The sequence below is a fragment of the Egretta garzetta genome, unplaced genomic scaffold (assembly GCF_000687185.1).
Source record: "Egretta garzetta isolate BGI_Z169 unplaced genomic scaffold, ASM68718v1 scaffold508, whole genome shotgun sequence".
Lineage (NCBI taxonomy): Eukaryota > Metazoa > Chordata > Aves > Pelecaniformes > Ardeidae > Egretta > Egretta garzetta.
In genome coordinates, this window is record NW_009260609.1 from 1685750 (window position 1) to 1710257 (window position 24508).

The window sequence follows — 24508 nt, forward strand, 5'->3', positions numbered from 1 at the left end:
CCCGCAGCGGTGGAGGAGGAGGCCGCGCCGCAACTCGCTCACGGAGGAGGACGGCAGCCAGGAGTTCTCCACCCGCAGCCGCTTCCTCTACTACCTCTTCAGCCTGGGCACGGAGCTGGGCAACGAGCTCTTCTACATCCTCTTCTTCCCCTTCTGCATCTGGAACTTGGACGCCTGGCTGGGCCGGAGGCTTATCATCATCTGGGTGTGGGTGATGTACCTGGGGCAGTGCACCAAGGATGTCATCCGCTGGCCGCGGCCTGCCTCCCCGCCCGTGGTGAAGCTGGAAGTCTTCTACAACTCCGAGTACAGCATGCCCTCCACCCACGCCATGTCGGGCACCGCCATCCCACTGGCGCTCCTGCTGCTCAGCTACGCCCCCCTTTATTTTTTCTACGATCTAGGCGAGTGTTCAGGTAGCAAGAACTGTTATAATAATTCCGTCTTCTGAATGGAAGCTCTGCTGAATTTATGAATGGTTAGCTCAGTACACAGTAAAAGCCTGCTTTAACAATCTGTATTTTGTTCTTGGGAGTTTTTTTCCCCAACTTATTTCTTGTAGGGCGAGTGCTTTGCACAAAGTTTGGATAGGTATCCGATATTATTACAGGCGTTTGGTTTTATTGACTGGGAATTTGGTGGAGAGCCAGGAACTAAAGGGCTTTTTGTTGATCCTTCTTAAAGCTGCTTTGAGTCACTTTGTAGCTTGAGTCAGTTTGTAGCTTTAGCCTTTTCTTTAACGCTGTCTTTTAGTTTCATTAGCTGTAAACTGGAAAATATTATTTCTGTTTTGAGGAGTACATATACTTTCAGATGGTTTTACAACTATTAATGTGCTAATAATTAGCAGGAACTGATAGGATCTGCCCATTGCATTTCAGGTCAATAGATTAAGTTAAAGTAACACTGTTCATCATCTGGTTTACGCAAGCTGTGGCACGTGCTTTGGCGCTTGCTGCTAGCAGTATGGACAACAGTAAGAACTCCGAAGAAAGCACAACATGTATTCAGTTCTCTCAATCACTGCACCAGTTCCAGTAGTAAATGAGGGAGAAGGCTTTCCCAGGCAACAAATGTTTAGTGTAGGGTTTTGAGGGCTCTGTGTGGAATGTTCAAGAAGTTATGCAATAAGTCTACTCTTAAGTTGTTAATGTTTACAAATTCTTGTTACAACACCTGCCTATTTTAAGTGAGATGTACATCATCTTGCCGTTGTCTGCTGTCACAGTGTGACACTTTGTGGCTTTATCTCAGCATATGGTGTGCCTGAAAGGAAATAAACAGTTGAAGGTCAGAGATTGTATTTGGCCTCTTTTTAACCAAAGTTTATGTATCTAATTTTGCAAGGTGATACAGCGTGCCCAGAAGAAAGCTATTAGGGATTCATATTCTTTGCTGGGAAAATGTGAAGTAGCACTCTGCTAGAGTTGTGCAGGCATCAGATAATGTCATGTTTTGTGGGTGTTTAAAATAAATATTTGGAGTTCTGTCACAAAAATTTCTCTTTTTAAATGACTGACTGCAATCTGAATATTTCATTATTACTTGTTAGATGTGTGGGGCTGATGTCAGTTGAAGAATAAACTAGACTTGTATTTCTTTGCATGTGGGGAAACCTCATTTAGTAGTATCAGTTGATTAGTTTTGTACAGACTGATGTCATGTGTACCAAGGAGAACCCAGCTTGATTGCCTTTATAGAACCAGCAAACTGACAATGTGTGAAATAGTATTTTTGCCAGAACCAAGTTCGATCTTCAGTTTGCCAACCCTGCAACGGCAGTCTGTGAAATACTGTGCTAATTGACTAAACATGTTTATAATGAATGCATATTAAGAAATCATAAGCATTCAGCCTGTTATTATTCATTTAGAACCATGCTTAAGAAATGAGGAAGCAAAGTGTTTGAGCCTTCATTTTAATTCCTTTTTCCCATGAAATGGGTATGAATAACAGACCTCTCTGAAACAGACTTCTACCATTTCAAAATGTTAATTTTAAACCCCCCACCATTCTGATTTGTAAATTATTTCCAAATATTACTCAAAAGTTAACTTATGGCATGTCGAATACCTTTTGATTCACCTCTAAAGTGAGTTAAGCTTACATCTGATGCTTCTGCTGTTCTCCATATTTTACTTGCATTGAAAGGGAGTAGAAACTGTATGTCAACTTTTTGTCATGCTTTTCTGGAAATAGATGGGGTTAAAAAAGACTGACCTTGGAACTTCTTGGAAAGCTATTAATGATAAAGGCCCTTATAATAAATCTGATTTTTATTACATTATGCATATTTGTCAGTAGATACAGATAGATTTAAACTTGTTGGCAAATGTCGGGGTCCAGTCTTTCTATATATTCAGTATAAGCAAGCATTACACAGTAAGTGATTGTGATGAGTCCACATCTTAGGATTGTTCAGAAAAATCACTGTGGAGCAAGACTGAGTGTCAATTTAAGCAGATACAGCTATAACTATCTGCAGGGACTTTTATTCTGGAATACAGGTAACTCTAATTGAGTTTGTCACTTTGAAGTTTATGATAAACCAAAGAAAGCCACTCTTGCTCTAAAAGGGATTACTCCAGTGAGAAAGGAGTCACTTCACTGTATAGCTTATTTGGAGTTTGCTTTCATTGGACTATGACTTCCTAGTATTGTGTAATAGTTCTTTTGTATCAAACAAAGACAATCTGAGTCTTTCCCTTGAACAACGTAGAGAAAAGAGCAAATCTGCTTTTATTTTCCTAGGTATGGCCCAAATTGTCCATTTAAAACCAATTTTTTTTAATTCCAGTAGATTTTCTTTTAACCTGTTGAATTAAGTTTGTGCTTTCCTAGTTTTCAATGCGTATTAGTAATCCTATTACAATTATTTTCCTTTCACTTGTATTCAAAAGCATTTTTGACTATGCATAGTAAAAATATTTGCTTATAAATGCAAGTGTTCAAGTAAAATATTTTCAGAGGTGATGTTTTTTAAAGACATTTGTGACAAATTTTCTCAGAGACTTTGGACATAGGGAATATTCAATGCAACCAAATTTCAGACAGAAACAAATTACATGTTAAGATAATTTTCGTAAGTTAACTGTTCTGTCCATTGTGGAATGTAATTTTTCAATTTCTCCTTGTATTATGAGAGCTTGCCTGAAACTTTTGATTCAACTTACGTAATCCTTATATATTTATTTAATATTGTTAAATCTCAGCAGGGAAACCCATTTGTTTCAAAGATACTTCAGTAACCTTGAAATACAAAGCTCATGCCAAAAGACTCATGAGAATTTAGGAGTGTTAAAGATGTTGGTTTGTTTTTTTTTTTCTTTCTTTCTTTCTTTGAAGCTCTGATACTCTGAAAGAGGACAGACAGTTAAAAGACATTGAGGAAAAAGTATACCTTTATCACATTGGGGAAAACCTGTTTTCTTTGGAATATTGACAGTTTGAGCCGGGCTGACTTATGTAGTGTCCTGAACGGGGAGGAAGAGAGAGTGTGAACTGCTAATTATCTACAAAATCCCCAAAGCCTCAGGCTGAGACTACTGGAAAAAGTCTTTTTTTTTTTTTTTAATCTTTTATTTCATTTCTTTGAACTGCTGATTTCAAATGGATACCATCGCATATTTTATTAGAAATGGTGCTTGAGTTAGGATGGTACCTGAATATGTCATAGTCCTGCTGGTTTATTTCGAGGAGGGGAAAAAAAATAATCGGTGAGGGAGACAGAAAATACGCTTTTCTCCCAGAGTTCCTGCGGGATGCAGTTGTCTGGACTAGGAAGTGATGGGTTCGCACTCCTTCCCGAGCTCTGCATTAATGAGCTGAGTCAGGAACTGCTGACTCTCACTGTAGGCCATTGAACGAACTTCGTTAAGTTGATATAATTAATGTTGTTTGAATGGGCTTATTTTCTGAAGCAGCTTAGATCACTAAATACGACAGCATTTTCCTCCTTATGTACTTGTCTGCCAATGTTTTATATGCAAATCCTATCACCAGTGACTGTCTTTCCACAACGCTGATGATAATGGCGACCTTAATAAGCACTACTGCTAAACCTGCAGTAGAGTGCATTTATTCTGTAATGGTTTATTTGATTGACACACCTAAAAGTATTTTTCAATTTTAATTTACTTAGTGCTCTCCTGACTTTCTGTAGTACAAATCATGTAAGAATGTTGTGTGGTACCATGTCAAGCACCCTTTCAGAAATTTTCCATCCACATCATTACTTTTATCAACCAAAGCTGATTAATCTAATCAAATGAGATGGGTTTGACAGGATGTGTATTGGGATTTCAGAGAGATCTGTGTTGTTCTGTAATTCTGATTGACCACTACTAAACATTACTTCTGGAATTGTCTGCCTGCTCTTTCATTTCGAAAGGCTAACTTCCCTCAGATCCCCACTGGGAATGGGGAATAATTGGCTATTGGGATTGGATGAATAGTCTAATCATGACACGGCTGTAGTAAGAATTTTACATAAAGTGGGCAAATTTTAGTTTTAAGTGTCTGTCCTTGTTGAAGGGCTTGCATTATCAGTAGGACTGATGTAATGATAAAACTGGAAGCTACGCTAGGAGGCCATCTCTTATATACAAAGTCTGCGTATAAGCCCAAGTACAGACTCCTTTCAGAAAGAGACGCCTCATCTCCGAGAAAGCGCAAATGGATTTTGGCTGAAATAGTAAAATGTTGGGAAGAAACTTAGGCAAAGAGATGCGTGCTTGTCTAACTGGTTTTCTTACATGTGTTTCTTGAAATAAACAGTCAAACAATGATGTGAGAAGCGTAGCTGAAGGGATGATCTGAAAACCCAGAATTGCCCACACAATGAAGAGCTCTTGAGAAAGAGAGATGGGAATTTGGAGGGTCAACAATGCTGGCCTTGTCTTATGTATCCAAGTTGTAAGGTCTTATTTTGTGGGCCACATTAATGCCTGTTGTTTATTTGTAAAGGAAGCTGGAGAAAGTTGTGTGGCCTGTTTGATTCAGATGCTCTTAAGAGTTTGCAAAGAGCATAGCCAGTTCTTGCAAATTCCATTGGGGAATCTCTGCTAGAGGAATGCAGCAGCCTGTCCTATGAAACCATGTTGATTGGCGTTAAATGTATTTTTCAGTTTTGCATAAGCAAATCTTTAAATGCTGTAAGGTTAGATGCAGAGTTGTTGATGACGAAAGGATTCAAAGGAAATACTTTACTTCTCAAGGAATTTTTTTTCTGAGTGGACTGTACACATGTAAAGCACTCCTCATACTTTCAAATAGGGTGTGTTGATTAAACCTGAAAAAACTTCAGTTTGCCGAAAAAAACATTTTTTAGGTCTTGGGGGCATAAGCAGAGCAAGCTATAGGAGATTCTTGCTGGGTGTGTTCAGGGAGGGATTTCTTTTTTTTTTTTTTTGTAATGACTGCAAGGAAAAGAAGTAACAGGCTCTGATTCCTGTTGTAACTCTTTAATTTCTTTTCAGATGATGTGTAGCAGAAGATTAAACCTTTTAACTCCTTGGATGGCTGGCATTGAAATCTTTATCTTGGCATTTAAAGAAGGGGTTCTTGTAACTCTCAAATGCTTTTTGATGTTAAGGTTGGTCAGTGGAAGACAGAAGGAAATAAGTGATAAAGGTTGCTTAACCAGTGTTGTTTACCACTTGGCCTCTTATTGAAAAGACAGGTTTTTGTCTGTTTATTTTTCCTAAAATGACTCGTAAGTGATCTTTCCTTTTTAAGCATTGTCTCTTCCCTTCTGCTCCCTCCAGAAAACGATTCATGTGCTGTGCTTTTTGTACTCATCTGGCCAAGCAGTGTCTCATAATCAATGTTTACAGGAATGACTGTAGCTTTTCGTATGACTATTGCCAATACATAGCCCAAATACTTTATTAAAAGCATGATGCTGCAAGTGCTTCTTCGATTCTTTCAGTGAACTCTGGCCCAAAATAATTGTCTCAAACTCAAGCCGAACTTCTGAGTTGTTACATGATTAAAAAAAACCCCATTGAATAATACTGGAGAACACTGAAAATATTAGAAAATCAGTTTGGAACCCTTTGTGGATGCTAGAAATTTCTCTGGTGTAGAATGTGCTTTAAAAAAGGAAAGAAATTACTATCTAGAGTGTGTTTTAAGAATGTTCCATTATGAAAGAAGGCATTTTCTGACCTAGGTCAAAGCATTTAGGACAGATTGTTTCCTTACAAGCATTTTTAAACAATGGTTATGTTATTAAGACTCTTGGCAAAAAGTCAGATTAAGGAGAGGGAGGAGGATAGGCACTGAGGGAAACGTTTTCTATGTGATCTGGTCAAAGCTTGTAAGCGCGTTTTGGAGGATGTAATCAAATAAAGTAGGAATTTTCCATAAAAAAATGTGTAGGGCATAAAATTCTCAAAGACTTACTGGGAGTAGTTTCACTGCTATTTTCCAAATAGGACCAATTTAATTCAATTTAATTGATTAAAGCAAGATTCTGGATATGGGAACAAAATTGAGGCCTGAGAGAAGATGAGTAGTCTACTCAATCAGCTTTATTCCTAGCTTTTTCTTTAACTTAATATGTGAATTGAAGAAATCAATTAACCTTTTTTATCCTCTCTTTTTTTTTTTTTTTTTTTTTTTTAAATAACATGCTTGGTGATCTGTCCCTTAGTCACATACATCAAGACTGGGACACTTTTCTTAATGGATATGATGTCTTCAAAGAAACATTCATCAACATTTAAAAGCCAAAATGTCAACAAAGGTATCTTTTTAATCTATATGTTGCCTTTGTCTCTATTTCCAGTCTCTGCCTTGCTGTCAATTCCATCTGCCTCCACCTCACCTTCTAATATTGTATTTGTACTACATGCTTATGCATATTGTCAAAGTTTTATTCTGGCCTTTGGAAAAATATTTGTGCAAGCTGGATATCAGTGATTTGATCTAATATGGAATGTGGGGTACTCTCCTCAAGGAGAACAAAGGCCAGGTTAATGTTGATTTTCAGTCAATATGTGGTTTTGAAGTTCAGATTGAGTACTATGGAAGTGTCTTATGTTTGCATAAGGGTATGATTTTCACATTGCAAGTTGTTGGGTTTTTTTTAATTTAGAAAAAAGAAAGCAGTATGCAGTTCAGTAAATACTCCCCATACTTGTTGTTAAGATGGCATGGTAGCTATGGGAGGCATAATGAGTTTTTGAGGATGTACATAGGATGGTCTTAATTGAGGGCATGGAGGCAGGGTTTGAGATGTTTGTCTCTAAAATGGGCTGATCCTGGATATCTGACTCTGAAGTGACTCAGAGTATGGTCAAGAATGAAGATACGCCAATTCTGTTATCAGGAGGAACAAGCTGAGAGAACGAAACCTGTTTTTTATCTATATGTCTGCCAGCTGTGTGATCTTTGACAATCTTTCAGACCCTCATCTGAAAGGAGATATGATGCCAGTTCGCCTTCTGAAGCCTGAATGAGTAAGAATAGCAATGAACTGAGAAGTGAACTTGTGATCTTTTTTCCTTTGTGCCTCTATAGGTGTGATTTGGCATGTGAGGAACCATGGGACTTTAGTCTGGGACTAAGGAGTCTTGCTTTAATATCTTTCATTTAAGTAGAGACTGTCAGTGTGTCCATATAGAACTATAAGGAAAAGATCTAAAAGTTTATAACTCAAAGGTAATTGAGAACTGCTAATTTTTGAATTTGTGAATGCAGTATTTTCCAAAATAAGAGACCCAAGCAAACATCCAAAAAATGCGGGGTTATGGCTTTCTTCCATGAACACTTGAGATTAATGTGAAAACTTCAATATAATCTAATCTTTCATAAGATGTGCCTATTTTAAGTAGAAAACAGTGAAGACTGTTTAGGTTTTTTTGTTGAAGATTCATTTGTGATTGGGAGAGAAGCTTTGTGAAATCCACTATTTATTGTAAAGCAGGGATGATAACAAATGTTAATAGTCTTAAGGCACTATAGAAGTAGAAGACATTTTGGTATTTGGGGTGGGGGGGGGGAAGGGGGGGATTTCATATGCCCAGGCGGTGGGAGGTTACTGATACTTGTGACAATGGTACAACCAATGTATATATGCAAAATACATACAGGCAGTCATTTTCTAGATGAAACAACATTTAGAAAATGCTTGCTAGTACATCAATATTGTGTTATTTTCAGACAATAATTTGGAAGTAAATTTATAGCATCATCTTCTTTTATAAGCATCAAGGTGATGTCCCTTGTTGGTGTTAGGACTTGGCATGCTGCTGAGCAGTCTTCTTGCTGAGCTACAAGGTGTGTGGGAGTGTTAATGTTCTCCTTTAGTCACCTTGTAAACTTATCCCTACATGTGAGGACAAAATACGTGGTTGCCTTATCACCTCAAGGCAGATTTTAAGCAGGTACTACCAGTTTGGTGTTCTAGGAACTCTTGAACCCAGTGGCTCTTTTTAAAAGGTATGTGTGAAAACAGGCCAAGGAGGAGGCAGGGTATTGCGTGTTATTTGTGTTGAAGCTGGGGGGTTGTTCTGCTTGATTTCTACTACTGTCTACAGAGGCCAGTGAAATATGGATCCCCAAAGGGTACACAGGGCTTTATGGTGCTCTGCAGGTGGGTTCTGGGGTGGTGGGAAGAAAATCTCATCTCATATGGGCAATGCGGGGAGGTATGGATATAACATTGGAAGAAACCAGGACAGATGAAGGTTAAAACCTTCTTTAGGTCCAAATTTATTCCTGTAACTTAGACACAAAGATGTCTATGTTTGAAGTTTCCTTATCAGTCAGTAAAACTGTCAGTTTAGATAAACCAACAGTTGTCCAAGTGTGGAGGTATGTAACAGTTGGGAGCACAGAGGAGAATGCTTTGTGTGGGAACTAATCACAAAAATTGACTTAACTGTTGTGTTGTGGAATATTTTTCCGGAGGCAAATAGAATAATTGTTTCAATCTCCTGCTTTTTTATAGTGGACTGGTGGTTTGGTTTAACCCGGCAGGCAGCTGAACACCACACAGATGTGCACTCACTGCCCCCCTCCTCAGTGGGAAAAGAATTGGAAAAAAGGGGGAGGGGGGCTGGGAGAAGTAAAACTCATGGGTTGAGATAAAGACAATTTAATAGGATAGAAAAGGAAAGGAACTTCCCCCAGTTTATATACTGAGCATGGCATCATATGGTATGGAATATCCATTTGGGTCAGCTGTCCTGGCTGTGCCCCTTCCCAGCTTTTCTTGCTGGCAGAGCATGAGAAGGTGAAAAGTCCTTGACTAGTGTAAGCACTACTGGGCAACCAGTGTCTCGTAATCAATGTTTACAGGAAAGCTGGAGTTTGTGACACAGTTTCTTTCTTCCCCAAACACCCCTCCCTTGAGAGTTCCTAACTAAGAGCAAGCATTTATTTTCATTTCCAGAATTTCTCCTATTCTCCCTGCAGTTTATGATGACCTGCCCAGGACTCTTAAAACCAGATTTCTCACATACATATTCTCCTTCATACTCCTTATTCTTAGGGTCTTGCTGTTTAGCACATCTCCCCCACAATCCCAACTTCTTACCCACAGTATCATTAGCTGCTATAGCCTGCTGAGCCTGGCACTTCATTGGTCTTCCTGCTAAAGCTCCAGCTTCTGTTTCCATCAGGCGTTTCAGAAACACAGGAAAAGTCTTTAATAGAAAAAAAAAAAAAACCTTACCCCTGACAGGACCCTGAAAGCACAAAAGATGTGTTCCAGGAAACAAGAAAGGACAGACAGTGTGAAGTGATGGGTAAAATTGTTTGAAACGTTTGACACATGCATGAACACATGCAAGCTCGTTCTCCCACCAAGTAATTGTGATGCTATTACATATTCTGGTCAAGGGGTTCTCATTGCTAGTCTCTGGCAAACAAGAAGTCTTGTCTTCCCAGGCTTTCATCTTGTGGAGCATGTAAAGAGGTGCTAGAAGCTCCTTTTTACTTCAGAGGATATAGGGTACACCTATTCCTATGTATTTCTGCTTTGGTAGTCCTCTGGGGGAAAAGTGGAGCTGCAGCAGGCAGGGAGACACTGTGGCCTGAGTGTCTTCCTGGTGCAGGCAGCATTACATCTACACTGAGATCCATGGAAATGATGGTGGAGGCATAGTGGGGATGAGTGATGGGGCTACCCTTGTAATGTGCTCTGGTGGTGCAACACTGGGTGCAAGGATTGCTTTTGTGGCTGCTATTAACAGTGTCAGCAGCTGATAACTCTGCAGTCGTGTCTTGAGTACGACCTAGTTACTGGTATATTGCCCACTATTAGCATAATTCTGAAAGGGAGGAAACTGAATTTGTTCCTTCATCATTTCAGTTAGAAATGAATCACTAAGTACATAATTTTGCTTAGGTACAGTTTGTAGATGAATGTAGTAGAAACAAAAAGACAAATGCTGCAGGAATTGGATGTGTTACTAGATGTAACACAACTATGAGCTGGGCACTTGGAATTGATAGTAATGAGAAATCTGTTTCTTATGTGAAATGTAAGCTTCCCAGTTTTCTATTAGTTTGAGAATTATTTTTTTTTTAGGTTTTTCATGTTAACATGGTCCTGGAGAAAGAATTCAGAGAGTATTGGAATAATGCAGAATACTGATAATTTTTTCTTAAACCTTTCATTGAAAGACTGATTTAGAAGCTTGCCGGTCTGTTAAGTGGCGTTCACAGAAGGCATACAACTTTCTCCAATAAGATTAAAGATACTTTATTTATTTGTTGGATATTCTACCCTTCAGGTGCCTGTAATCCTTAGTTTTTATTCTGAGATTGGAGTACATGTAGACTGCCTGTTTATATTGAAAATGTTTATCATTGCTTTCATGAAGGAAACGAAGCAGTTTTGGAAACATGCCATTTTGTCTTGTGACTGCTTCTTTTGTAGAACTAATAATTATTTTTAATACTAAAAAAAGGAAGCTGTATCCTGTCTTGTACAGCATTTTGCAATATGGTAGTGAGGAAAGTATTTCTTACCGTGCTGCAAGATATGAATTAGCATACTTTAATTCAAAACCTAAAAAAGTTAAAATTCTACATGTGCTGATATATGCTTACTAAAACAAAGTATTTTGTTCCTAGTAAACAGTCCTTCTTAATAAAAAATTCTTCTACCAGAAGATGGAAATAATTACTTAATGTTTTTTTTGTTTAAACATGAGTTGTAGTAGGAAATTTATACGGGTTTGTAGAGAACAAAAAAGATTGCTATTCTAGGAGTTTGCTACTGATGCTCAGAGTTGAGTCAAGGATTGCAGAAACTCTAAAACAGTGTGTAGGCAATTGAATTTATCTGTAAATTATTATGAGATCTTCCTTTTCAGGGGAAAGGTGAAGCTACCAGATTCCACCTGGATAATTGTTAACAATACTGGTGTATTACATAGCTGCTTCACTCAGTGTAAAACTGTTCCACAGTTTATAACACAAGGCTTGTCTCTGCCCATATTGCTAATTTAGGATACCATAGCATGGCAAGACTAACTGTTACAAAGATCTATTAACTTCTTACTACTTTGTCTGAAAAGATATGACCAATGCCCTGAAATTCATATATCTTGAAAGCAAAGGAAGAGGACAAGGAAAAAGTTGAATAAGTTTGACTTAATAATGTTTCGACTTTCTGAAAAGGGGACTTACTTGACGTGGTCTAATAGGGTTGGGTAGACTAGAGCAAGGAAAAGGGTAAGCATAAGCTGCATTAATTGGAATTAATTATAGAATTCTTATAGAGTGATCTTTTTAACTTATTTATTCCAAATTCTAATACAATTTTTCCATTTTTTCCCTACCAGTATCCCCTTATCTTTGGACTGATCCTTGCATTCTGCTGGTGTTCTTTGGTTTGCTGTAGTCGAATTTATATGGGAATGCATTCAATTTTGGTAAGAAAATAATCCTACTGAACTTTTATTATAATGTTCTGATTTCATAAACTTCCATCACACTTAAGTTTTTACAGTGCGGTAATTGTATATAGACTTTTTTAGATGGTCCTACAATATAGGAACAGAATACTTTACACTTCTGTAGCAGAGAAATTGCTACAATAGCTAAAAGTAGATGTCAATCCAATATTCTTCTTTCATTAACTCAGTCCACAGTTGAGAGTTAGCTCATGTTTTAGTGCAGAAATTGATGACTGTACTAAAGAGTAGGCTAACTTTTCCTCTGTAGAGTAGAAATAATTTTGCAGGATGAGAATGTGGCTGTTAATGTCCACTTGGGTTCCATGTCAGCTACTCAAAGCATGTGCGTTTCAGAGTGCCATGCTAAATGCTAGGGCTTCACTTACCAAGGTTTCTAAAGAACCAAAAAACAAAGTTGTCATCTTTGAAAAACAGGCTGATTTATTAAAATGGATTCCAAAAAAAATCAAACTGAAACACAAATGCATGTAGTGTAAAATGGGAAAACAGGAACACTACAAAATGGTAATCAGAATGTAAGACCACTAATAGGGATGGCTAAGGAGGTTTTTGAGAATCACTTGCTAGAAGGAGAAAAGCTAAGACTTTAGTTTTAGACTGAAAATGCTAAGCCTGGTAGTGAGTAGTAAAGCTGGTAGATGAACACAGCATAAAAGAAGCATGTGAAGATCGGGCAGCTCAGAAAAGCTGAATTGACATATTTGCCTTAGTGATTAGGAGTCTCCCCAGGTCAGAACCACTTGTGTGGAGGATGAGGGAATGAACTGACATTTCAACTGACAATGTCAGCTGACAGGTAATGTCTTAGAACAAAGTCGTGCAACAAATAGCGATGCATCATGAACCTAGTTGTTATTCAGCAGTTTCATCTCTGAATTCTCTGTAGTATTTGAGTGAATACAATTAACCATGTGTTACCTGTAATAGAAATCAACCATGGTGCCTAAGATGAGGGTGGGTAGGGTGGCAAATACGGCAGAAGGTTGTTGTGGTTGCTTCTGAAATAAGCAAGTCTGACTTTCATATCAGTCAGTTGTATTACAGCTTTTATCAAGCGTTCAGTTAGTGGAAGTGAATAAAAATGATTCATTGAAGATGGAGCAATATAAATACTGCTGACAAAAGTCCTACCTCCTGGCTCATATGGAAAAGTTGATAAGCATGTGAATGAAGGTGATCCGGTTTCTAGCACTTGGATTTCTAAAAAGCTTTCAACAAATTCCTTCTTAACAGCTAAGGGTGACTAAAGTTGCAGGTAATTCTATGCATCTGAGTGAATAATCAATGGTAACTGAAATGTAATGATCAATATAAAAATAATTAGACTAACCTTTAATTAAGGAAAGGCATTTTTAAAACAAGAATAAAATTGAAGGTCGGGTATGAAGCCATAGAAGTTACCTCTGCCTCTCCTTTAGTAGTTGGAACCAGTTCTCCATTCTTGCGGTATTGTTAATTCTGAAGCTGGAGTGGAAAGTGGAAGCTGCCCTAATGCCTAGCTGCAGTGGTTCTCGACTGCCTATCAGCTGTGTTGGCACCCAGGCACTTAGATCCAGTGTTGAGCTGTTCCAGCAAACAAAGTTGGCAGAACTTACTTAGCTGGGCTAGCTTTGTGCTGACTGTAGGCTGGAATGACCACTGTAGCCAGCAGATAGGTAGATCTACAACTTCATTTATCATGGGTCATTTGATGATAGCTTCATGCATGATCATGATCGTTCATGATCTGATCATGATGCAGATTTCCTGTTAATAGGTGATCAAATGCAATTCATTAATAAAAAAGATTTAATCTTGTACAGTAGGTGAGAAAATATGGGAATCTGCAAGTTGCTTTTTGCAGCAGAGTAATGAGGTTTGTCCCCATGTGAATGTAACTTTAATTATTTTGTAAGTTATTACACTGAAACCATATCTTTCTCTCTTTCAACAGGATGTTATTGCTGGATTTCTGTATGCTATTCTCATCTTGGTCGTCTTCCATCCAGTTGTGGACCTGATTGATAACTTCAACCTAACTTACAAATATGCACCCTTAATTATCATCAGTCTCCATTTAGCCCTGGGCATCTTCTCTTTTACTCTAGACACCTGGAGCACATCGCGAGGAGACACAGCTCAGATCCTGGGCTGTGGGGCTGGAGTAGCCTGTGGCTCTCACGTTAACCACATAATGGGTCTAAAGCTAGATCCTCCTCCTAATGTGTTACCTTTATCTCTTTCCTCTCTGACTGTGACTGTGTTTGGAAAAGCCATATTGCGGTTGTTGATTGGAGTAATAGTTCTGTTGTTAACAAAAGTAGCAATGAAAAAAGCCACTATTCCACTGGCATGTAAAATATTTCGCATACCACATGATGATGTACGGAAAGCAAGACAACGCATGGAAGTTGAGCTTCCTTACCGCTATATTACGTATGGAACGGTTGGGTTCTCCCTCATGTTTATTGTTCCTTGCCTTTTCCATTTTATTGGTCTTTCTTGATGCGGTTTTGTCACTTTAAATAAGGAGAACAGAGCTAGTTGCTTTTTGAAGAGGTGCACTAGTTTGCTAAGGGAAGGCCAGTGAGCTTGGCTTTAGCAGGGTCTTCACTTTAACAGCAATACATAGCAGGCAAAGCATTTAAAGAACTGCACATCTTTGTGTATGGTATGGGGCCAGAAGTCAAATATCAGTCCACGAGAAGTGCTGAACTCTCTAAATGCTATGTCTAGACATTGCTGTAACAGAGTCTGTGTGTGTGTGGGTGCGATGCCGTGAATGTATCTGGAATGTCTGTCGTACTGTACCTGTCACTGACGCTTTACCTACATTGACATTTTAACAGGTATGTCTGACAACTAATCAGAAAGCTCCATTCATGATCTGTTTGCTGTTCCATAGTAATTTATTCAAGCTGTTGGACCATAGACTGCTAAATTTGCTTTCCTCTTTTCTTTCCTGGAGTCCTGCTTCAAGATGTTCCAGCTAATAGGCGTTTCTAAGGGACCAAACTTGTAATGAGGTTGAATTTTTAAAAAAAAAACCAAACAGAAGCCTTTTTCTTTAGCCCCCTCTGCAAGAGTAAAATGTCTGGATTGGCATTGGTAGATATCATTAGAGTAGATAGGATTCAGGTACTGTATTTTATGGTTTAATAACTGTGCCTTTCTGTTGCTAAATCAAGAAATGCCATATATACTGTGATGTAAAAAATGCCTAATTTTATTTAAAATCCTACAGAATTAGGCAGATATTTTTAAATGTTAGATTGTTCACATTGCTGGCATGGTTCAAGTTAACCGGAATATTCAGTTTAGCCTGATCAAAATTGCATAAATGAAATGACCCAAAAATTGTGTCCTTAAGCTCCAGATGTTATAAATGGACAATAATCCCTTTTGTAAGTATTTTTAATGTATATTGTAAGTTACTGGAAGAGGATATATTTTTCTGGAGATTGTTTATACAAGGGACAGGTATTCAAAATTAATTATCTAAACATAGAAACAATAAAAACACATCATTCTACAAAGAAATGGATCTCACTATTCCAAACTAATTTAGAAGGACCATTGTTTTTAGATACTTGCTAAGAAAATATAATCCTTATTCTAGAAAAAAAATATGTATTTTTATGCATTAACGTACTATATTTAAAGGTGATAATCACTTTTACCCAATTTAGATAGCTATAAGACAATATAATGTTCAAATTAAATTTTTAATCTTTCTGATAGGCAGACTGTGAGCAGTCAGGACAGTATGGTCAATGCATAAATGGTTTGTGCGTATCCAGATTTTACTGAATTATTATGTGCTTTTCAGCTTTTCACGATCCTTTTTCCAGTGATGAGTAGAATGTGACCCTTCAGCTGTAATTTCACGTGCCTCTCTTGTATTTAATTTTGTCTGTGTTAATGTGTTGCCTAATCTGTTCTTCCCGTGTCAGGAACTGCCATATTGCAGCAAGAGCTGTCTTACTGTCTGGCCAGACATGAATTACTTAGTTTTATATTGTACATCTTTTTTCAGGAAAAACATAATTTGGTTGGGAAGTATAGTCATTAGGTAGAATACAAAGCTTACATTTTTTGTAAACAATATTTGGAATGGGAAGTTTTTTTGTACTGGAGCTCATATCTCCAAACTGTTAATATGTAAGTTAACAAACTTAACTTCATATCTCTTTCCTCAAAGCAGTCAAAGTTACGGTACGCTGGCATTAGGTGATGTGAAAAGCTAACTTGTCTGATGTTTCTTCGGTGCATTCAGAATGCATGGCTATGAATGTATTCAAAATGATGTATACAGAACTGATAGTGTTAAACAACTTCTATCATTGAAAAGACCTTACCTAGTAGAACATGGTTAGCTTGTTTCAATGCATATTTCTGGATTGCATTTTTCTATCTGTTCCTCCTTTGCAGTTTCATGCTGAATGTGCAGTAAAAGGTAAATGGGTGTCCAAGGTTTTGAGGGAGGGATTTCCACTGGTTTGGCTTTGCACAATAAAATAGTCATTAAATAAATAGCTGGGGGGAATGTACACAAAATGCCTTACGCTTAAAGCCCTGAGCAAGCGGTGTAGTTACAATTATATTCAATTAATCTGAGGACTTGTGAAAATAATAGGATAACTTTCTCTGAAATTTAAGGCATATTCTCCTTAAACATTCTAGTTATATACAGTTTATAGCAAAAAAAATGCTTAAATTTAGCACAGAATAGACAAGTGGGCAAAACTATTTTTTAAGGTACGTGTTTGTCTTCTATGAACTTCCAAGTTTACAGCCTAAGAGTGTTCTTAAAGCTGTCTTTTCTAGCTGCGCTTGCTCTGTTGCACTCTTAATGGAAAATACAGACTACCGTGGAAGATCTAGAATGGGTGAAAAAAAACATATGCAGGTAGGGCTTTCAACAGGCTAAGGAAAAGTACACTGTAGCTTATTCTAATGTTACTCATAAATATATATTTTATATTTTTATACATTACATTGGGTAACTTGTTCCATGTACCACGTAGTCTAGAACACAGGAAATATGTATCAGAATGTTTATACAGCACCTTTACAACCCCATCTCTGACTGCAACTAATTTACTGAAGTTTACAAGAAAAAAGTTTTACTGTTCTATTTTCATGTTTTATAAGGAGCTAGGCTCAAGAGGCCGGTTTAGCACAAAATGTCATGCAATATGAATACTGTTATAGAATAAAGAATCACAGAAATGCAAAAATTTAAAAACCCAACTTAAATATTTGTATTTTAGTATATTTTTGTTTAATAATACGTTAAGATTCCTTCAAATCAGGCATAAGAAAACAGCAGGTAAAACTGGAGCACTTTCTTTGCCCTAAGCTATTCCTAGAGCTGAACATGAGAAATGTTTCTAGTATGAGCATCAGCTGGTACCAAATTATTTATAAATAAACGTAGCATAGCTTTAAAAGGTAGTTAAATGTCTTTTCAGAAGGACAATACAAAACCTTCATGAAGTGGTGCAAAAACATACTCATATGTCACTGCTAGTGAATTTCCTCAGTTCCAGGTTGTATTGTCCTGAAGAGATAAATACTACTACTTTACAGAAGCAGACACAAATACGCATTAACTACAAAAAGCCATGAGTTAAATTTGTCTTGTTTGATTACTGTATGAAGTAAATCCTGAAACTAACAGTCACGCAGAGTGTAATTTGGCACAAATTTTTTTTCCACAAGGCTGAAAAAACTTGAATTCGACTTAGATTTCCTTAAACATAGGTGCAGGATTTTTTTCTGACCTGGCCCTCAATCAGAACGAACGTATGCGTTGCATCTTGGCTAAGGGTTAGAATCTATTATTTTGAAAAAAATTTCATGTTTATAAAAAAGCTATTACTTTGGTTTCCCATACCATGAACTGGGGTTGAAGCGTCTTTCTCCTGTGTGATCACCTGTGACCCTCTTCAGACCCTGATCACATTTGCCTTACCATTTACCTTGCAAATTGGGGGGGGGGGAAGGCGAGGTGGAGAAGCTATTTTAAGGTAAATTGGAAAACCAGAGGGAGTTGTGTTTTGCTTATTTACTTGGAATTTTTTTTAAGCTTATGTACAGCTTTTCTCCTGAAAAAAACAGAAAGATGCATTTCTTTTAAAATGGCATCTCTAAATGTGGTATGTGGCTTTTTTTTTTTTTTTACCAGAACAGTGTTGAATTGTCTGGATTTAAAAAGCTATTATGTTTTCCTTTCCTTTGCCACTGTTTTTTATTACTGCTTTCAGTATTTTTTACTCCATTTCTTGCTTATTTCCCAGGGAGTGTCCTGAACTTTTTGTAAGCAATTGCTACTTATGTGAAGATTGTAATTTTGAACTTGTAAATACTTAAGGGCTGTTAGTGGCTGTTAGCTGCTCAGATACATAAAAACAAACCTTGCATGCTGTAAGTAAATACATCTGTTGTGCTAAAAGTTGTTTCTATTTCAGTATTTGCTTTCTCAAAACAAAATTGAGATTTTTTTTTTTTCCACACACAATACATAAGATTTAATAATTCAGTGGTATGAAGGGGCATTGCTGTCCAACTCTTGTTAACTTTACTGGGAGTTCTGCACCTACTTTCTTCCATGTGATGTTGAGAATGAACCCTGCAGGTCTCGTCCATGCTCTGACACGCGTACAGGCATTGGCGTGTGTGAAGTGACTTACCTTCAAAGGTGTAAATGTCATGTCCTTGCTTTAGAGGTCTGGGAGATTGTTCTCTTTAAAATCATACTTAGCCCGGTTTTTACAAGACTTTTAAAGGGCTTAACTTGGAAGCTGCTTCTTAGGAGCTGGAACTGGCTGTGCATTTGCAACACCTAATCGATGCTTCCCCTCTGTACCATAATTGTGCTGAATGGTGAGATCCCAGAACAATGTCAGTAGATTAAATGATGGCAGGAGAATTGATTTCTTGGGGTATCGTGACTCAACTTACTGTAACTGATTCTTGGGTGGTTTTTTTGACTAATGTGGAATGCTTCTAGGTGATACAATTTATTTCTATATTCTACAAATGACTTTGAGGAGACTTTGACTTTTTTGTGGGAGGAAGTCTCACTGAGTGACTTCATGCCAGAACTTTATCCCAGTGGAAAGCTTAAGTGTCCTTTTTGTTTCAGCAAAAATACATAATCCTATTTTAAAATGTACTGTAAATACCATATTTGTCAAATTGATAGATTAGTTGGGTCAACAATCTAATTTTCTTCCTATAATACTTCTTGAAACAAAGGCAAACAAAGCTTAATTTGGAAACAAAATGTGACATTGTGTGGCAGGGAGGATATAGCTCTTTAGGTGTTCTCTAAAAAGCGACTGTCACATGCTGGAGTCAAAGCAAATTTAACTATGCATTAGAAAAATTTCTCTGCACTCCATTCTACACCAGAAATAATTTGCATGTTGGTAAGAGTCCATTTAACAAAACGAAGCAAAGCAATACGTGCTTGCAGTGTATAATTAGTAACTGTTCCTGAGGATCAAAGAAGAATAGAGGATACATAGACGAATACTACCTTGAAGATACTGACCAGTAAATGTAAATAAAAAGTCCTATCAAGTTAGAGAATTTTATTAGTCACTAAACTTTGACTAAATTAGTCACTAAGTTTTTCCCACAACTATATTTTTGTTAGAAAGTGTGATGAAAGACAGGGTGATATTCCTGAAATGGAAATTAGATCTTAAGACAATTCTAGATGTCTAAAGTATTGTAACTGAAAAAAAGATCAGTTCAGGAGCTAGTAACCTGAAAAGTAAGAGTAAAGTCTGAGGGGGATTTTGTATTAAACTTAATGCACTTAAAAATGATGCCAAAATTTGGCCTATACTTGATTTATATGAAATCTGTAGTACAATATAGATATATATATAATATATTGCGTATTAAGAGTTTAATTTTCTATGTATAGATTTTTTCTTGTTACTGCATTCCCTGATAAAAGCAAGTGTTCATAAAATATAAAAAAAGCTTTGTCTCTATAAGGTAAGGCTGTATGTTAGTATTTTGGGCAACAATGCAGTTTTAACCCCCAGTCTCTCATCCTCTTGGAGAACTTCTAAAAAAAAAAAAAAAACAAAAAAACAAAAAAACAACTTTCAAATGCAAGCCCTGAGTTAGTTGAGGATCATATAACGGTTGCTGTATAATATTGTACAACTGATGTTTTAAAAATTAATACATTGGAACTTTTTGTTATATTATTGTTAATGACTTTGTACTCATTGTACACTTTCTGCAGTTGTCAACTAATATTTAAACTCGTATTGACTGGTAACTGAAGTGTCTAACTTCATTGCAATGAGTGGGTAATAAACTACTGTTGGATTCAAACGTGTTCTGCTGCCTTTATTCCTTCCAGTGCGAAGGGACACGTAGTTGGACACACACCATGAGCCTAAAACGCTGATCACAAGAAAACTTACATTCATATTATCATATAGCAGTAATTAGAACGATATTGTCTTTTAAGGTGTGGGCTTTAGATGCAAAAGTTTAGGAAAAAGAATGAGAAATACTGAAATAGTTTTTTCTTTCTCTGCTGCCTTAAAACCTCGACTGTTTAGTTTCATATACTAAATAATAAAACAAGCTATTGATCAAACTATATACAGATTTTTAAGCTGTATCTTTCTAGCTTTTGTCACTTGTTGCACACTGATAAATGCATATGGAAGCATGCTCTAATTGACAAGAAACTTGCTTTCTAGGGAACTGCCTGTTATGAGGAAGAAGAAATAGCTTCACAGGTTCTGGAACGATTGAAGTTTGGGTTCCCAGTGGATATCTGATGGCCGCTTTGACTTACGTTCCAGGTTCAGTTAGCTCAGCCCGTATTTCAAATCGGAATCCTCATAGAAAACAACCATGTGAGTTCATATCCTGTTGGGTCACCTTCCAGTAACTTCTGCACACCTCCCAAATCTGCTTTGAAAATTGGCCAACTATGCGTATTTTTTTTTCCCCAGACTCTTGAATATCTACAGATTTTCATGGAATGCATGTAGGCAGTATATTTGCATGAGTTTTGCTTCCTTAGTAAAACAGTCTAATTGCAGAATACTATTAATTTCAAACACTGTGTATTTTGTTTTACTGTGGTCCCAAGATATTTTAACTGCTATGCAATACACGAGCTTGAGAAAGTATTCATTCATTTGTATATTTGTATTAACTTCAAGTAGCCTTAAGTTACTTGGAGAAGTGCAGCAAAAAATAATAATTCAGAACATAACCCTTTCTTCCTCTTTTCCTGCATTTGTACAATGCCCAGTGAGGATGTTTGAGCGGTTAAGTAATGTATCTGAACAGCATTGCAAAACACGCCAGAAGTGGGAACTACCCCTTAAAAGGAAGCTGTTATGGTATTTCAACCCCATTTATTGGGCCCTGAACAGTATGCCTCCTTGTTTTGCTAACTGAAAGGATTTATGTGGAGCTAGTACACAAGATTCTACTGTACTAAAACCAGAAAGGTGTAATTGGAACCCTTTGGTTCCTGCCAAATATTACTGAACAGATAACTAAATCCCTGTAGACCTGAGATGCGGATCTTCCTCAACTGTACATTGTGTTTGTTGCTCTTCCTTGAGACTGTTAGATCACAAGACTGGATCAGATATAGGAGAACTGCATAAGTGTTTACAGGTACAAATCATCTTTAATAGTCCTTTGACATCAGTTGAGCCATGATTTGCATAAAGATTGTCTAATTTGATTTGACTTTTTGCTTGCTAATTATTTTACAGGAAGTAAAAGCAAGTGTCTGGCCCAAAAGCTTTAAACCTGAAGTGCACTGGGAATAGTCCCTTCCTCCATTTTACATTTTGTAATAGAGCCTTCCCTGTGCTTTAGCCATACATCTTGAGGAACAGTTGGATGTAGAGGTGCTTGTTTTTCATTTCTGAAGAATGTTCTTATCGCTCCTTTAATTGTCAAATATTTATTACACCCTTTGTTATTGACTTAACTGAATGCTCTGGCTTTATACAAGTGACTTATTCTGAACATGTGCAATAACTTTTCCGGATCATGTGGCAAACACTTGGTTTGCAGATGATGTGGGTTTGGTACAGTCTATAGCAGCCCTTTCTAAGTATGGCTGGTGTGCTGGCTTTTACTTACCTCTAATGTTCTGACCCTCCCTCCCCCTTCTGGGACTAATATTTTCTTCTCCTGTCCCAACTATTGAACATGGATCACATCCTAAAGAGAAATCTTTTTTAACTACATAATAAATCCTTTAGGTATGAGAAAGGATCCTAAATCTGCTAAGAATCTGTGGGGTTTGTGTCCCATCCGTATCCCCCCTGCCAGTGCACTGACATTCCAGCAATTTGCAGGGGAGCCAAACTTGTTTTATTAATCTCAGGAGGAAAGTAGCGAACTTCCTTTACACGTCAATAAAAATCAGTGAAAGGCTTTTGTTTAAATAGGTGTTTCATAATGAAATTCAGTGAAGTTTAGACACAGCAAACTCAACAAGAGAATCTTATTTCTGTGGATACTATCCTAAACTCATTCAACAGAAAGCATTTGTTCTACTCCAGAAAACCCTACAAATCAGTGATGGAAAACAGCAAGTCTGCAATAGGTGAAATTACCTAGATTGTGATCAGCCTTTCAAGGGTGGGAAAGCAATGATTTCCTGATTCTGTACAAGTGGCCACTCTTGCTTCCCAGCCATCTGGTGCTTTCCTATGTGCATCCTTCCCACGTGCTCCATGCCATTTTTCCTTGTTTTCATGGACACCTCATGTACTTTTCAGCTTTTTTCCCTTCAAGGAGCTCCAAAGACCAGTGTCCTATGAAGCTTTTCAGCCATACTTTATGCTCAGTGATCTGCCACAGCACAAGGGTCCTTCGGCTCACCATGGAGAGCACTCATGTACCAAACTGATTTCCTTCACCCGGTCATCCCCTGCGTAGTCAGGTATCTCCATTTTGTGTTAAACACTGTGGCTGGTTTGACATGTGCAGAGTAAGATTGTAGATGGTGAGAAATAGTGAGAAAGTACATCACTAGAGCGTTGTGGAAAGAAAGGGGGGAGGGAGAGGAACCTGTGTGTGGCACAGGTAAGATGTTGGCATATGGAGGAGAAAAGGGTTGTGGGAATGGGTGAGGGGAGGACATAAGGGATTAACAGAGGTGTTGGGAAGTAGTAGGCTGCGGAAGAAATCAAGAGTTGTGAACAAGGCATGAGCTGTAAATCCTTTGCCCTTTTCAGAACAGCCTTGGAGTCAGGAACAAAATTCCATCTTTATAGTCTTTTAATAATGTTTTTTTTTCTTTTTTTCCCTAGCTGCCATGCAGTTGTGTCTGGCTATACTTAATATTCAAAAAGGAATGAGTTAAGAGTTTCCCAAAGTTGGAGAGTAGGGAGCTATTTTGGCTTAGAGTTGTGGTCATCTGTTATGGTAGCTAGAGAACAGTGCATCGCCTGTACTAATTCTAATGCAGTTTGATTCCAGGTAGTCTCACATTTGAGTTTGTAGATGGATTCAGCAGTTAATCTTCTCAGAATCTTAAAAAAAAAACCAAAAAACCCCAAACCAAAAAAAACCAATCAAGTTTGTTTTCTGAAAGTTCTTTTCCCCTTAAATGTGTAAGGCTAATTTGACATGATAGTTTAGCAAGCATAAGCAGAAAGTACGTTCTGCTTCAGTATCAGTTAAAGACAAAAAATTCCCCTGAATTATTTAATCCATCACATGTTTGATCATCTCTGCTGGTATGCCAGTAGCCATATTTGGATAATCTGTAGAGAATTCAGTCCTGGTGCCTAATAAGTCCACAACTGCCTTGAGAAGATCGGGGGGAAAAAAAAAAAAAGCCTGTTACGAAGTTACTTTGCGATTGCTGATCTTGCGCTGTTAAGCAAAGGGATGTAATCATGTTTGCCCCACACAGAATGATTACATTTCAGAACATGATGACCCAGATTTCTACTAATCTGCAAAGATTTTTAAACTGAAAATTTAGAGAGGCTGTTACCTGTGCTTCCACTGTACACAGCGTGCACTTTAATCATGCGGTTTTGGTGACTTACTGTTCACAGCATTATTCATGCTGTAATGGCTACTAATTGCTTAGCAGGTATTGCCGTGGACTGCAGTGGTTGCAGATGCTGGAACTATAAATTAAATAAAGCTATTACTCAAATTGACGCTGTTTTAAGAGGGTGTTTTCTCTGGGTTGACATTTATAGGACATAATGTTGTCTCTGTTGTTTTTTTTAATAAGGTTTGAAGGGTAAAAGTTGCCAACATCTTTTAAGATGATGGTAAAAGCACAGTCAACCAGTTTAGTACTCAGACTGATTTCATACCCATGCTAATTAGCACTGCATTGTGCTTGCCTTGCAGCAGCAGCTGTTGTTTCCTGATCCGTTGGCCTTGTGACAGTATTGGTATTGTGTCTCAGCTTCAGGCTGACTAACCTCACTAGTACATAGCTGAAAGAAAAATAAAAAAATCCTACGGTCAGGTTTGGCTCTTTTCACTTAGATGCATGTCCAGGCAGCTTTTTTAAACAGCTGGTTGCTGAGATTTCTTTCTTGTCA

At 37.6% G+C, this 24508-nt stretch overlaps 1 protein-coding gene across 1 annotated transcript; it reads left to right on the forward strand.

Moving 5' to 3' along the window:
* Position 1: 1 nt before the first annotated feature.
* Positions 2-18269, forward strand: SGPP1 (sphingosine-1-phosphate phosphatase 1; the record flags this gene model as incomplete). Its single annotated transcript, XM_035900391.1, has 4 exons — positions 2-377; positions 8030-8040; positions 11802-11891; positions 13870-18269. Coding segments are annotated over 4 exons (1029 nt in total), but the record flags the coding sequence as incomplete, so codon positions are not given.
* Positions 18270-24508: the final 6239 nt, after the last annotated feature.